This window comes from Eleutherodactylus coqui, chromosome 10 (assembly GCF_035609145.1).
Source record: "Eleutherodactylus coqui strain aEleCoq1 chromosome 10, aEleCoq1.hap1, whole genome shotgun sequence".
NCBI lineage: Eukaryota > Metazoa > Chordata > Amphibia > Anura > Eleutherodactylidae > Eleutherodactylus > Eleutherodactylus coqui.
Window position 1 is genome coordinate 1,882,073 of NC_089846.1, and position 14,998 is coordinate 1,897,070.

The following is a 14,998-nucleotide window of genomic DNA, read 5'->3' on the forward strand; positions in this document are numbered from 1 at the left end:
ACTTTTATTGCATTTTTTTGGGAGGCGAAGCAAACCGAAGAAGCATTTTGTCTCCCTGCTTCTGCTTGCTGTGGCGTTTGTATGCAGGTAAAAGGTTCCATCTACCTGTTGGGTCGCTGTGGATGTGACGATGATGCCAGGGTGCTTCTGTTCAGTTTTTTTAAAACCACTTGGAAAGTGGCAAAAGTAGTTTAATTTTTCTTACTTTTTTCCCCACTCTGTCCCTGTAAGGGACCTGAAACTTCTGGTGCTACAATCACACTGATAATACATTGCAGTACTAAGGTACTGCAATGCATTATCGCTTCTTATAGCGATCACAGGCCATGGCAGACTTGGACGCAATTCTCTGGTTTCTGTTGCTGTGACGTCATCTGCCCTTTACGAATATGCGGCAGAGGGAAGATGACGTCACAGGGGGCTCCCTCTCTCAGTGAACCCTTTACATGCCATGATAAGTGAGAGTATTGTTGCAGTAGAAGCCCGGCTGTCCTTTGCAGGAACCCATTCCCAGCCAGGATGTACATTTATGTCCTGGGCCCCCTTCCATACGCCCCATTATAGCATATCCACATCAGAGGAGGGTTCTTGCCTGGAATGCCCCTATACAGCCTCCTGTCCACGGGCGATATGTCACTGCATTACCCGCGGCGATAATCCGCATAGGATAACTATGGAGAGTGCAGCCCAGTGTGCAGCAGCGGACAATCAGTGCTTCCCTGCGGCGGCATATCGCTACGCCCGCGGACAGCCAGCTTAATTACGAGAATGTAGGCTTCAGTTCTGGAGGAGCCATGCAGTACTTCATCTCACCTGTAGGGGCATGAGACAAGGGAAGGCAGGGACCTAATTGGCTGCTCGGGGGGCCTCCAGTGCTGCTAATGATTTCTGGGGTTTTTTGTATTTCCAGAAAAAGAAAATAAAAGTAAAGTCGAGAATTGGGCTGAAAGGACAGGTGGGTGATAGGGGGTGATGGGGGGCGATGCGGGGCGAGAGTGCTGTCTGCAGCCGCTCCATCTCTCATGTCCTCCCATGCACGACCTCCCCTCCCTGTAGTAAGTTTCCTCTCCTCCCACTTCCTCTCATCACGGGGTCTCCTCTCTCGCTCTTCTGCATGTTCAGCTTGGGGACCCCCTGTACGCCCGTATTCATCTGCCGCAGCCTTTCTTTTGGCGGACGGCGAGCTCCTGATCGTTTCTTCTTGTCCCCCCCCTCTCCCCTGTGTTCCAGCAGTTTGCAGGCCGCCGCAAGAATCGGAAATGTGGAGAGTGCGATGCTTGCCTCAGGAGCGTGGACTGCGGTGAATGCGACTTCTGCCAAGACAAACCCAAATTCGGTGGCCGTAATCTAAAGCGGCAGAAGTGTCGCTGGAGGCAGTGCCTGCGCTTCGCCGTGGTGGGTTAATGTCTGCATGGGGGGTCTCTGGGGACCAGTGAAGAATGACTGCTGTGTATGGCAGCCTGCCGACAGGCGGCGCTGACCACCATATGACAGCGGTAACGCTGCTGTCATTCTCTGCAGCACAATAAGCAACTTCTGTTTACCCCTTCAGAGTGCGGCCCTTTTTTTTTTTCTTTTCCACAGTTCTTCCCACTTTCAAAAATAAAAGCTTTATCCGTCGCTGTCGAAGGGCTGCTTGTATTTTTCAGTGCTTTTATTTAATGTTCTGAAAAACTTTTAAAAAGTCCCAAGTGGAATGAAATGGGGAAAAAAGGTGCAATTCTGCCATCTTTGGTCTTATTTCTATGGCAAACACAATGCAGTAAAAACGACACGCTTCCTTTTATTCTGCGGGTTGGTACAACGGCAACGAGACCAGATTCATAAAGTCGGTAGTGTTGCAGTACTAATTAAAAAATAGATACAGGTTTTCTGGCACCATAAAGTTTTCATATTGCCATCAGTAAGGTTGTGCTCCCCCTTGTGTTTAGCGGGACGTCCTGTAGTTCATCTTGCCGTGGGTAAGGTTGTGCTCCCCCTTGTGTTGAGCGGGACGTCCTGTGGTTTATCTTGCCGTGGGTAAGGTTGTGCTCCCCCTTGTGTTTAGCGGGACGTCCTGCGGCTTATCTTGCCGTGGGTAAGGTTGTGCTCCCCCTTGTGTTTAGCGGGACGTCCTGCGGTTTATCTTGCCGTGGGTATGGTTGTGCTCCCCCTTGTGTTGAGCGGGACGTCCTGTGGTTTATCTTGCCATGAGTACGGATGTGCTCCCCCTTGTGTTTAGCGGGACGTCCTGCGGTTTATCTTGCCTTGGGTATGGTTGTGCTCCCCCTTGTGTTTAGCGGGACGTCCTGCGGTTTATCTTGCCGTTGGTAAGGTTGTGCTCCCCCTTGTGTTTAGCAGGACGTCCTTTGGTTTATCTTGCCATGGGTAAGGTTGTGCTCCCCCTTGTGTTTAGTGGGACGTCCTGTAGTTCATCTTGCCTTGGGTAAGGTTGTGCTCCCCCTTGTGTTTAGTGGGACGTCCTGTGGTTTATCTTGCCGTGGGTATGGTTGTGCTCCCCCTTGTGTTTAGCCGGACGTCCTGTAGTTTATCTTGCCTTGGGTACGGCTGTGCTCCCCCTTGTGTTCAGTGGGACGTCCTGTAGTTAATTTTGCCATCAGTAAGGTTGTGCTCCCCCTTGTGTTTAGCGGGACGTCCTGCAGTTTATCTTGCCATCAGTAAGGTTGTGCTCCCCCTTGTGTTTAGCAGGACGTCCTGTGGTTTATCTTGCCGTGGGTAAGGTTGTGCTCCCCCTTGTGTTTAGTGGGACGTCCTGTGGTTTATCTTGCTGTGGGTAAGGTTGTGCTCCCCCTTGTGTTTAGCGGGACGTCCTGCGGTTTATCTTGCTGTGGGTAAGGTTGTGCTCCCCCTTGTGTTTAGTGGGACGTCCTGTGGTTTATCTTGCCGTGGGTAAGGTTGTGCTCCCCCTTGTGTTTAGTGGGACGTCCTGTAGTTCATCTTGCCGTGGGTAAGGTTGTGCTCCCCCTTGTGTTTAGTGGGACGTCCTGTGGTTTATCTTGCCATGGGTAAGGTTGTGCTCCCCCTTGTGTTTAGTGGGACGTCCTGTGGTTTATCTTGCCGTGGGTCGGGTTGTGCTCCCCCTTGTGTTTAGCGGGACGTCCTGTGGTTTATCTTGCCGTGGGTAAGGTTGTGCTCCCCCTTGTGTTTAGCCGGACGTCCTGTAGTTTATCTTGCCTTGGGTACGGCTGTGCTCCCCCTTGTGTTCAGTGGGACGTCCTGTAGTTAATTTTGCCATCAGTAAGGTTGAGCTCCCCTTTGTGTTTAGCAGGACGTCCTGTGGTTTATCTTGCCGTGGGTAAGGTTGTGCTCCCCCTTGTGTTTAGTGGGACGTCCTGTGGTTTATCTTGCTGTGGGTAAGGTTGTGCTCCCCCTTGTGTTTAGCGGGACGTCCTGCGGTTTATCTTGCCTTGGATAGGGTTGTGCTCCCCCTTGTGTTTAGTGGGACGTCCTGTAGTTTATCTTGCCATCAGTAAGGTTGTGCTCCCCCTTGTGTTGGGTGGGACGTCCTGTGGTTTATCTTGCCGTGGGTAAGGTTGTGCTCCGCCTTGTGTTTAGCGGTACGTCCTGCAGTTTATCTTGCCATCAGTAAGGTTGTGCTCCCCCTTGTGTTTAGCGGGACGTCCTGTAGTTCATCTTGCCGTGGGTAAGGTTGTGCTCCCCCTTGTCTTTAGCGGGACGTCCTATGGTTTATCTTGCCGTGGGTAAGGTTGTGCTCCCCCTTGTGTTTAGCAGGATGTCCTGTAGTTTATTTTGCCTTGGGTATGGTTGTGCTCCCCCTTGTGTTTAGCGGGACGTCCTGTGGTTTATCTTGCCGTGGGTAAGGTTGTGCTCCCCCTTGTGTTTAGCGGGACGTCATGTAGTTAATTTTGCCGTGGGTAGGGTTGTGCTGCCCCTTGTCTTTAGCGGGACGTCCTGTAGTTAATTTTGCCGTGGGTACAGTTGTGCTCCCCCCTGTGTTTAGCGGGACGTCCTGTAGTTTATCTTGCCGTGGGTAAGGTTGTGCTCCCCCTTGTGTTTAGCGGGACGTCCTGTAGTTTATTTTGCCTTGGGTATGGTTGTGCTCCCCCTTGTGTTTAGCAGGATGTCCTTTAGTTTATTTTGCCTTGGGTATTGTTGCGCTCCCCCTTGTGTTAAGCGGGACGTCCTGCGGTTTATCTTGCCGTGGGTAAGGTTGTGCTCCCCCTTGTGTTTAGCCGGACGTCCTGTAGTTTATTTTGCCTTGGGTATTGTTGTGCTCCCCCTTGTGTTTAGCGGGACGTCCTCTGGTTTATCTTGCCGTGGGTAAGGTTGTGCTCCCCCTTGTGTTTAGTGGGACGTCCTGCGGTTTATCTTGCCGTGGGTAAGGTTGTGCTCCCCCTTGTGTTTAGCAGGACGTCCTGTGGTTTATCTTGCCGTGGGTAAGGTTGTGCTCCCCCTTGTGTTTAGCGGGACGTCCTGTGGTTTATCTTGCCGTGGGTAAGGTTGTGCTCCCCCTTGTGTTTAGCGGGACGTCCTGCGGTTTATCTTGCCTTGGGTAAGGTTGTGCTCCCCCTTGTGTTTAGCGGGACGTCCTGCGGTTTATCTTGCCGTGGGTAAGGTTGTGCTCCCCCTTGTCTTTAGCGGGACGTCCTGTAGTTTATTTTGCCTTGGGTATGGTTGTGCTCCCCCTTGTGTTTAGCGGGACGTCCTGTGGTTTATCTTGCCGTGGGTAAGGTTGTGCTCCCCCTTGTGTTTAGCGGGACGTCATGTAGTTAATTTTGCCGTGGGTAGGGTTGTGCTGCCCCTTGTCTTTAGCGGGACGTCCTGTAGTTAATTTTGCCGTGGGTACAGTTGTGCTCCCCCCTGTGTTTAGCGGGACGTCCTGTAGTTTATCTTGCCGTGGGTAAGGTTGTGCTCCCCCTTGTGTTTAGCGGGACGTCCTGTAGTTTATTTTGCCTTGGGTATGGTTGTGCTCCCCCTTGTGTTTAGCAGGATGTCCTGTAGTTTATTTTGCCTTGGGTAGGGTTGTGCTCCCCCTTGTGTTTAGCGGGACGTCCTGTGGTTTATCTTGCCGTGGGTAAGGTTGTGCTCCCCCTTGTGTTTAGCGGGACGTCCTGCGGTTTATCTTGCCTTGGGTAAGGTTGTGCTCCCCCTTGTGTTTAGCGGGACGTCCTGCGGTTTATCTTGCCGTGGGTAAGGTTGTGCTCCCCCTTGTGTTTAGCGGGACGTCCTGTAGTTTATTTTGCCTTGGGTATGGTTGTGCTCCCCCTTGTGTTTAGCGGGACGTCCTGTGGTTTATCTTGCCGTGGGTAAGGTTGTGCTCCCCCTTGTGTTTAGCGGGACGTCATGTAGTTAATTTTGCCGTGGGTAGGGTTGTGCTGCACCTTGTCTTTAGTGGGACGTCCTGTGGTTTATCTTGCTGTGGGTAAGGTTGTGCTCCCCCTTGTGTTTAGCGGGACGTCCTGCGGTTTATCTTGCCTTGGATAGGGTTGTGCTCCCCCTTGTGTTTAGTGGGACGTCCTGTAGTTTATCTTGCCATCAGTAAGGTTGTGCTCCCCCTTGTGTTGGGTGGGACGTCCTGTGGTTTATCTTGCCGTGGGTAAGGTTGTGCTCCGCCTTGTGTTTAGCGGGACGTCCTGCAGTTTATCTTGCCATCAGTAAGGTTGTGCTCCCCCTTGTGTTTAGCGGGACGTCCTGTAGTTCATCTTGCCGTGGGTAAGGTTGTGCTCCCCCTTGTCTTTAGCGGGACGTCCTATGGTTTATCTTGCCGTGGGTAAGGTTGTGCTCCCCCTTGTGTTTAGCAGGATGTCCTGTAGTTTATTTTGCCTTGGGTATGGTTGTGCTCCCCCTTGTGTTTAGCGGGACGTCCTGTGGTTTATCTTGCCGTGGGTAAGGTTGTGCTCCCCCTTGTGTTTAGCGGGACGTCATGTAGTTAATTTTGCCGTGGGTAGGGTTGTGCTGCCCCTTGTCTTTAGCGGGACGTCCTGTAGTTAATTTTGCCGTGGGTACAGTTGTGCTCCCCCCTGTGTTTAGCAGGATGTCCTTTAGTTTATTTTGCCTTGGGTATTGTTGCGCTCCCCCTTGTGTTAAGCGGGACGTCCTGCGGTTTATCTTGCCGTGGGTAAGGTTGTGCTCCCCCTTGTGTTTAGCCGGACGTCCTGTAGTTTATTTTGCCTTGGGTATTGTTGTGCTCCCCCTTGTGTTTAGCGGGACGTCCTCTGGTTTATCTTGCCGTGGGTAAGGTTGTGCTCCCCCTTGTGTTTAGTGGGACGTCCTGCGGTTTATCTTGCCGTGGGTAAGGTTGTGCTCCCCCTTGTGTTTAGCAGGACGTCCTGTGGTTTATCTTGCCGTGGGTAAGGTTGTGCTCCCCCTTGTGTTTAGCGGGACGTCCTGTGGTTTATCTTGCCGTGGGTAAGGTTGTGCTCCCCCTTGTGTTTAGCGGGACGTCCTGCGGTTTATCTTGCCTTGGGTAAGGTTGTGCTCCCCCTTGTGTTTAGCGGGACGTCCTGCGGTTTATCTTGCCGTGGGTAAGGTTGTGCTCCCCCTTGTCTTTAGCGGGACGTCCTGTAGTTTATTTTGCCTTGGGTATGGTTGTGCTCCCCCTTGTGTTTAGCGGGACGTCCTGTGGTTTATCTTGCCGTGGGTAAGGTTGTGCTCCCCCTTGTGTTTAGCGGGACGTCATGTAGTTAATTTTGCCGTGGGTAGGGTTGTGCTGCCCCTTGTCTTTAGCGGGACGTCCTGTAGTTAATTTTGCCGTGGGTACAGTTGTGCTCCCCCTTGTGTTTAGCGGGACGTCCTGTAGTTTATCTTGCCGTGGGTAAGGTTGTGCTCCCCCTTGTGTTTAGCGGGACGTCCTGTAGTTTATTTTGCCTTGGGTATGGTTGTGCTCCCCCTTGTGTTTAGCAGGATGTCCTGTAGTTTATTTTGCCTTGGGTAGGGTTGTGCTCCCCCTTGTGTTTAGCGGGACGTCCTGTGGTTTATCTTGCCGTGGGTAAGGTTGTGCTCCCCCTTGTGTTTAGCGGGACGTCCTGCGGTTTATCTTGCCTTGGGTAAGGTTGTGCTCCCCCTTGTGTTTAGCGGGACGTCCTGCGGTTTATCTTGCCGTGGGTAAGGTTGTGCTCCCCCTTGTGTTTAGCGGGACGTCCTGTAGTTTATTTTGCCTTGGGTATGGTTGTGCTCCCCCTTGTGTTTAGCGGGACGTCCTGTGGTTTATCTTGCCGTGGGTAAGGTTGTGCTCCCCCTTGTGTTTAGCGGGACGTCATGTAGTTAATTTTGCCGTGGGTAGGGTTGTGCTGCACCTTGTCTTTAGCGGGACGTCCTGTAGTTAATTTTGCCGTGGGTAAGGTTGTGCTCCCCCCTGTGTTTAGCGGGACGTCCTGTAGTTTATCTTGCCGTGGGTAAGGTTGTGCTCCCCCTTGTTTTTAGCGGGACGTCCTGTAGTTTATTTTGCCTTGGGTATGGTTGTGCTCCCCCTTGTGTTTAGCAGGATGTCCTGTAGTTTATTTTGCCTTGGGTAGGGTTGTGCTCTCCCTTGTGTTTAGCGGGACGTCCTCTGGTTTATCTTGCCGTGGGTAAGGTTGTGCTCCCCCTTGTGTTTAGCGGGACGTCCTGCGGCTTATCTTGCCGTGGGTAAGGTTGTGCTCCCCCTTGTGTTTAGCCGGACGTCCTGTAGTTTATTTTGCCTTGGGTATTGTTGTGCTCCCCCTTGTGTTTAGCGGGACGTCCTCTGGTTTATCTTGCCGTGGGTAAGGTTGTGCTCCCCCTTGTGTTTAGCAGGATGTCCTGTGGTTTATCTTGCCTTGGGTAAGGTTGTGCTCCCCCTTGTGTTTAGCGGGACGTCCTGCGGTTTATCTTGCCGTGGGTAAGGTTGTGCTCCCCCTTGTCTTTAGCGGGACGTCCTGTGGTTTATCTTGCCGTGGGTAAGGTTGTGCTCCCCCTTGTGTTTAGCGGGACGTCCTGTGGTTTATCTTGCCTTGGGTAAGGTTGTGCTCCCCCTTGTGTTTAGCGGGACGTCCTGCGGTTTATCTTGCCTTGGGTAAGGTTGTGCTCCCCCTTGTGTTTAGCGGGACGTCCTGCGGTTTATCTTGCCTTGGGTAAGGTTGTGCTCCCCCTTGTGTTTAGCGGGACGTCCTGCGGTTTATCTTGCCGTGGGTACGGTTGTGCTCCCCCTTGTGTTTAGCAGGATGTCCTGTGGTTTATCTTGGACACGCTCTGACCAGTGATGCACGAGTCTGGCCCTGCCTATTTTTTTCCTGGCTCCGCTCACCCAGAGATACATAATCCGTTCCTTTCGTGGATCGGACCTGTAGTTTCCTCTCTTGTTACTTGTGATTGTGCCATCACGCCGGCCTCACTCTGCAGGGCTCTGCTATAGATCGTGCTCCTGCATTCCATTAGGATGGACAGGCAAACATACCAGTCAGCCCTGGGGTCCTTCAGAAGGCCCTGACCTACCATGATAACCGAGTGCCAGCCTGCCATCTGCCTCTGGGCGGCCCGCTCACTGCATTAAAATGCCAGGATCAGTCGGCAGGGGCAATTGGCGATCCACGTAAACGCTGATTGTAGCGATCGGCTTCTGATTCCGCTCCTTACAAATCCCGGTGTCTGAGGGCAACGTGTATGCACAAAGTGTCAAGAGGTTCAGCGTGCCGACCGCACACACGGCCGACTATCACATGCCACTTGCATTTATTTGCCAGCAGTGGTTTTGGCATCCTGTATGGCTAGGAAGTGCCATTTGAGAAGCCAATGATAACTGCTAGTAAGCGCCCCCTACTGACTCCTCTTGTGACGGTTTATCCCATAGGAGAAGAACATACCGCTATATATCAAATCTTCCAATCACCCCATAATACTGGAGCGGATACAGAAGGAGGCGGAAGAGGCTGCAGAGACCATGGAAGTCCTGGTGAGTCTGGTAGAAGGGAGCAGAGCGACGATCCTTCTTGGGACCAAGCGGCAGCAAAAAACTAGTTCTACCACTAGTAGGCAGACGACTGGGTGCTGCCGGCCGAGCAACAGTCATTAGTGTAACACTATGAGATGAAAGATGAAAAAGAACTACAGCTCTGGAGGTACCTGCTGGGGGACATCAACTGTAGGAGGAAGGCAAGTCGGTGCAATGAATCCTGTAGAAGAACGCATTATTCCAGAAATCCTCCACATGTGGCCCAAACAAGTACTAAGGGTGCCCTGTGTAGCCATGTCTGGTCTATATATATTAGGACAAGTACTAAGGGTGCCCTGTATAGTCGTGTCTGGTCCCTATATATTAGGACAAGTACTAAGGGTGCCCTGTGTAGTCATGTCTGGTCTATATATATTAGGACAAGTACTAAGGGTGTCCTGTGTAGTCATGTCTGGTCTATATATTAGGACAAGTACTAAGGGTGTCCTCTGTACTCATGTCTGGTCCCTATATATTAGGACAAGTACTAAGGGTGCCCTGTGTAGTCATGTCTGGTCTATATATTAGGACAAGTACTAAGGGTGTCCTGTGTAGTCATGTCTGGTCCCTATATATTAGGACAAGTACTAAGGGTGTCCTGTGTAGTCATGTCTGGTCTATATATTAGGACAAGTACTAAGGGTGTCCTGTGTAGTCATGTCTGGTCTATATATTAGGACAAGTACTAAGGGTGTCCTGTATAGTCATGTCTGGTCCCTATATATTAGGACAAGTACTAAGGGTGTCCTGTGTAGTCATGTCTGGTCTATATATTAGGACAAGTACTAAGGGTGCCCTGTGTAGTCATGTCTGGTCTATATATTAGGACAAGTACTAAGGGTGTCCTGTGTAGTCATGTCTGCATCTCCTATATATTAGGACAAGTACTAAGGGTGTCCTGTGTAGTCATGTCTGGTCTGTATTTTAGGACAAGTACTAAGGGTGCCCTGTGTAGTCGTGTCTGGTCTATATATTAGGACAAGTACTAAGGGTGTCCTGTGTAGTCGTGTCTGGTCTATATATTAGGACAAGTACTAAGGGTGCCCTGTGTAGTCGTGTCTGGTCTATATATTAGGACAAGTACTAAGGGTGCCCTGTGTAGTCATGTCTGGTCCCTATATATTAGGACAAGTACTAAGGGTGCCCTGTGTAGTCATGTCTGGTCCCTATATATTAGGACAAGTACTAAGGGTGTCCTGTGTAGTCATGTCTGGTCCCTATATATTAGGACAAGTACTAAGGGTGCCCTGTGTAGTCATGTCTGGTCCCTATATATTAGGACAAGTACTAAGGGTGCCCTGTGTAGTCATGTCTGGTCTATATATTAGGACAAGTACTAAGGGTGCCCTGTGTAGTCGTGTCTGGGTCTCCTATATATTAGGACAAGTACTAAGGGTGCCCTGTGTAGTCATGTCTGGTCCCTATATATTAGGAGCAGTACTAAGGGTGCCCTGTGTAGTCATGTCTGGTGTCCTATATATTAGGACAAGTACTAAGGGTGTCCTGTGTAGTCGTGTCTGGTCCCTATATATTAGGACAAGTACTAAGGGTGCCCTGTGTAGTCATGTCTGGTCTCTATATATTAGGACAAGTACTAAGGGTGCCCTGTGTAGTCATGTCTGGTCCCTATATATTAGGACAAGTACTAAGGGTGTCCTGTGTAGTCGTGTCTGGGTCTCCTATATATTAGGACAAGTACTAAGGGTGCCCTGTGTAGTCATGTCTGGTCTGTATATATTAGGACAAGTACTAAGGGTGCCCTGTGTAGTCATGTCTGGTCCCTATACATTAGGACAAGTACTAACAGTGCCCTGTGTAGTCATGTCTGGTCTATATATTAGGACAAGTACTAAGGGTGCCCTGTGTAGCCATGTCTGGTCCCTATATATTAGGACAAGTACTAAGGGTGTCCTGTGTACTCATGTCTGGTCTAGATATTAGGACAAGTACTAAGGGTGTCCTGTGTAGTCATGTCTGGTCCCTATATATTAGGACAAGTACTAAGGGTGCCCTGTATAGTCATGTCTGGTCTATATATATTAGGACAAGTACTAAGGGTGTCCTGTGTAGTCATGTCTGGTCCCTATATATTAGGACAAGTACTAAGGGTGTCCTGTGTAGTCATGTCTGGTCCCCTATATATTAGGACAAGTACTAAGGGTGTCCTGTGTAGTCATGTCTGGTCTATATTTTAGGACAAGTACTAAGGGTGCCCTGTGTAGTCGTGTCTGGTCTATATATTAGGACAAGTACTAAGGGTGTCCTGTGTAGTCATGTCTGGTCACTATATATTAGGACAAGTACTAAGGGTGCCCTGTGTAGTCATGTCTGGTCTATATATTAGGACAAGTACTAAGGGTGTCCTGTGTAGTCATGTCTGGTCTATATATTAGGACAAGTACTAAGGGTGTCCTGTATAGTCATGTCTGGTCCCTATATATTAGGACAAGTACTAAGGGTGTCCTGTGTAGTCATGTCTGGTCTATATATTAGGACAAGTACTAAGGGTGCCCTGTGTAGTCATGTCTGGTCTATATATTAGGACAAGTACTAAGGGTGTCCTGTGTAGTCATGTCTGCATCTCCTATATATTAGGACAAGTACTAAGGGTGTCCTGTGTAGTCATGTCTGGTCTGTATTTTAGGACAAGTACTAAGGGTGCCCTGTGTAGTCGTGTCTGGTCTATATATTAGGACAAGTACTAAGGGTGTCCTGTGTAGTCGTGTCTGGTCTATATATTAGGACAAGTACTAAGGGTGTCCTGTGTAGTCATGTCTGGTCCCTATATATTAGGACAAGTACTAAGGGTGCCCTGTGTAGTCATGTCTGGTCCCTATATATTAGGACAAGTACTAAGGGTGCCCTGTGTAGTCATGTCTGGTCCCTATATATTAGGACAAGTACTAAGGGTGCCCTGTGTAGTCATGTCTGGTCCCTATATATTAGGACAAGTACTAAGGGTGCCCTGTGTAGTCATGTCTGCATCTCCTATATATTAGGACAAGTACTAAGGGTGCCCTGTGTAGTCATGTCTGGTCTATATTTTAGGACAAGTACTAAGGGTGCCCTGTGTAGTCGTGTCTGGTCTATATATTAGGACAAGTACTAAGGGTGTCCTGTGTAGTCATGTCTGGTCTATATTTTAGGACAAGTACTAAGGGTGCCCTGTGTAGTCGTGTCTGGTCTATATTTTAGGACAAGTACTAAGGGTGCCCTGTGTAGTCATGTCTGGTCTATATATTAGGACAAGTACTAAGGGTGCCCTGTGTAGTCATGTCTGGTCTATATTTTAGGACAAGTACTAAGGGTGCCCTGTGTAGTCGTGTCTGGTCTATATATTAGGACAAGTACTAAGGGTGTCCTGTGTAGTCATGTCTGGTCACTATATATTAGGACAAGTACTAAGGGTGTCCTGTGTAGTCATGTCTGGTCTCCTATATATTAGGACAAGTACTAAGGGTGCCCTGTGTAGTCATGTCTGGTCTATATATTAGGACAAGTACTAAGGGTGTCCTGTGTAGTCATGTCTGGTCCCTATAAGGACAAGTACTAAGGGTGCCCTGTGTAGTCATGTCTGGTCTATATATTAGGACAAGTACTAAGGGTGCCCTGTGTAGTCGTGTCTGGTCTATATATTAGGACAAGTACTAAGGGTGCCTGTGTAGTCATGTCTGGTCTATATATTAGGACAAGTACTAAGGGTGTCCTGTGTAGTCATGTCTGGTCACTATATATTAGGACAAGTACTAAGGGTGTCCTGTGTAGTCATGTCTGGTCTCCTATATATTAGGACAAGTACTAAGGGTGCCCTGTGTAGTCATGTCTGGTCTATATATTAGGACAAGTACTAAGGGTGTCCTGTGTAGTCATGTCTGGTCCCTATAAGGACAAGTACTAAGGGTGCCCTGTGTAGTCATGTCTGGTCTATATATTAGGACAAGTACTAAGGGTGCCTGTGTAGTCATGTCTGGTCCCTATATATTAGGACAAGTACTAAGGGTGCCCTGTGTAGTCATGTCTGGTCTATATATTAGGACAAGTACTAAGGGTGTCCTGTGTAGTCATGTCTGGTCTATATATTAGGACAAGTACTAAGGGTGTCCTGTGTAGTCGTGTCTGGTCTATATATTAGGACAAGTACTAAGGGTGTCCTGTGTAGCCATGTCTGGTCCCTATACATTAGGACAAGTACTAAGGGTGCCTGTGTAGTCATGTCTGGTCCCTATATATTAGGACAAGTACTAAGGGTGCCCTGTGTAGTCATGTCTGGTCTATATATTAGGACAAGTACTAAGGGTGCCCTGTGTAGTCATGTCTGGTCTATATATTAGGACAAGTACTAAGGGTGTCCTGTGTAGTCGTGTCTGGTCTATATATTAGGACAAGTACTAAGGGTGCCCTGTGTAGTCATGTCTGGTCCCTATATATTAGGACAAGTACTAAGGGTGCCCTGTGTAGTCATGTCTGGTCCCTATATATTAGGACAAGTACTAAGGGTGCCCTGTGTAGTCATGTCTGGTCCCTATATATTAGGACAAGTACTAAGGGTGCCCTGTGTAGTCGTGTCTGGTCTATATATTAGGACAAGTACTAAGGGTGTCCTGTGTAGTCGTGTCTGGTCTATATATTAGGACAAGTACTAAGGGTGCCCTGTGTAGTCGTGTCTGGTCTATATATTAGGACAAGTACTAAGGGTGCCCTGTGTAGTCATGTCTGGTCCCTATATATTAGGACAAGTACTAAGGGTGCCCTGTGTAGTCATGTCTGGTCTATATATTAGGACAAGTACTAAGGGTGCCCTGTGTAGTCGTGTCTGGGTCTCCTATATATTAGGACAAGTACTAAGGGTGCCCTGTGTAGTCATGTCTGGTCCCTATATATTAGGAGCAGTACTAAGGGTGCCCTGTGTAGTCATGTCTGGTCTATATATTAGGACAAGTACTAAGGGTGTCCTGTATAGTCATGTCTGGTCCCTATATATTAGGACAAGTACTAAGGGTGCCCTGTGTAGTCGTGTCTGGTCTATATATTAGGACAAGTACTAAGGGTGTCCAGTGTAGTCATGTCTAGTCTCCTATATATTAGGACAAGTACTAAGGGTGCCCTGTGTAGTCATGTCTGGTCTGTATATATTAGGACAAGTACTAAGGGTGTCCTGTGTAGTCATGTCTGGTCCCTATACATTAGGACAAGTACTAACAGTGCCCTGTGTAGTCATGTCTGGTCTATATATTAGGACAAGTACTAAGGGTGCACTGTGTAGTCATGTCTGGTCTATATATTAGGACAAGTACTAAGGGTGTCCTGTGTAGTCATGTCTGGTCCCTATATATTAGGACAAGTACTAAGGGTGCCCTGTGTAGTCATGTCTGGTCCCTATATATTAGGACAAGTACTAAGGGTGCCCTGTGTAGTCATGTCTGGTCTATATATTAGGACAAGTACTAAGGGTGTCCTGTGTACTCATGTCTGGTCTATATATTAGGACAAGTACTAAGGGTGTCCTGTGTAGTCATGTCTGGTCCCTATATATTAGGACAAGTACTAAGGGTGCCCTGTATAGTCATGTCTGGTCTATATATATTAGGACAAGTACTAAGGGTGTCCTGTGTAGTCATGTCTGGTCCCTATATATTAGGACAAGTACTAAGGGTGTCCTGTGTAGTCATGTCTGGTCCCCTATATATTAGGACAAGTACTAAGGGTCCCCTGTGTAGTCATGTCTGGTCTATATATTAGGACAAGTACTAAGGGTGCCCTGTCTAGTCATGTCTGGTCCCTATATATTAGGACAAGTACTAAGGGTGTCCTGTGTAGTCATGTCTGGTCTATATATTAGGACAAGTACTAAGGGTGTCCTGTGTAGTCATGTATTGTCCCTATATATTAGGACAAGTACTAAGGGTGCCCTGTGTAGTCATGTCTGGTCTCATATATTAGGACAAGTACTAAGGGTGCCCTGTGTAGTCATGTCCGGTCCCTATATATTAGGACAAGTACTAAGGGTGTCCTGTGTAGTCATGTCTGGTCTCATATATTAGGACAAGTACTAAGGGTGTCCTGTGTAGCCATGTCTGGTCTATATATTAG

At 48.8% G+C, this 14,998-nt stretch overlaps 1 protein-coding gene across 6 annotated transcripts in view; it reads left to right on the forward strand.

Annotated features, from left to right (window-relative positions):
- The window catches only part of LOC136579890 (methyl-CpG-binding domain protein 1-like), an 83,229-nt gene that overhangs the window by 14,617 nt on the left and 53,614 nt on the right, over window positions 1-14,998 (forward strand). For 2 of the 6 annotated variants that reach the window (XM_066579970.1, XM_066579969.1), the window contains exons 11-13: window positions 911-955; window positions 1,231-1,395; window positions 8,768-8,869. In XM_066579970.1, coding sequence (XP_066436067.1) covers window positions 911-955; window positions 1,231-1,395; window positions 8,768-8,869 — 312 coding nt within the window. The remainder of the gene's footprint in view (window positions 1-910; window positions 956-1,230; window positions 1,396-8,767; window positions 8,870-14,998) is intronic. The other 4 variants (XM_066579971.1, XM_066579972.1, XM_066579973.1 and 1 more) reach the window with 4 other exon arrangements.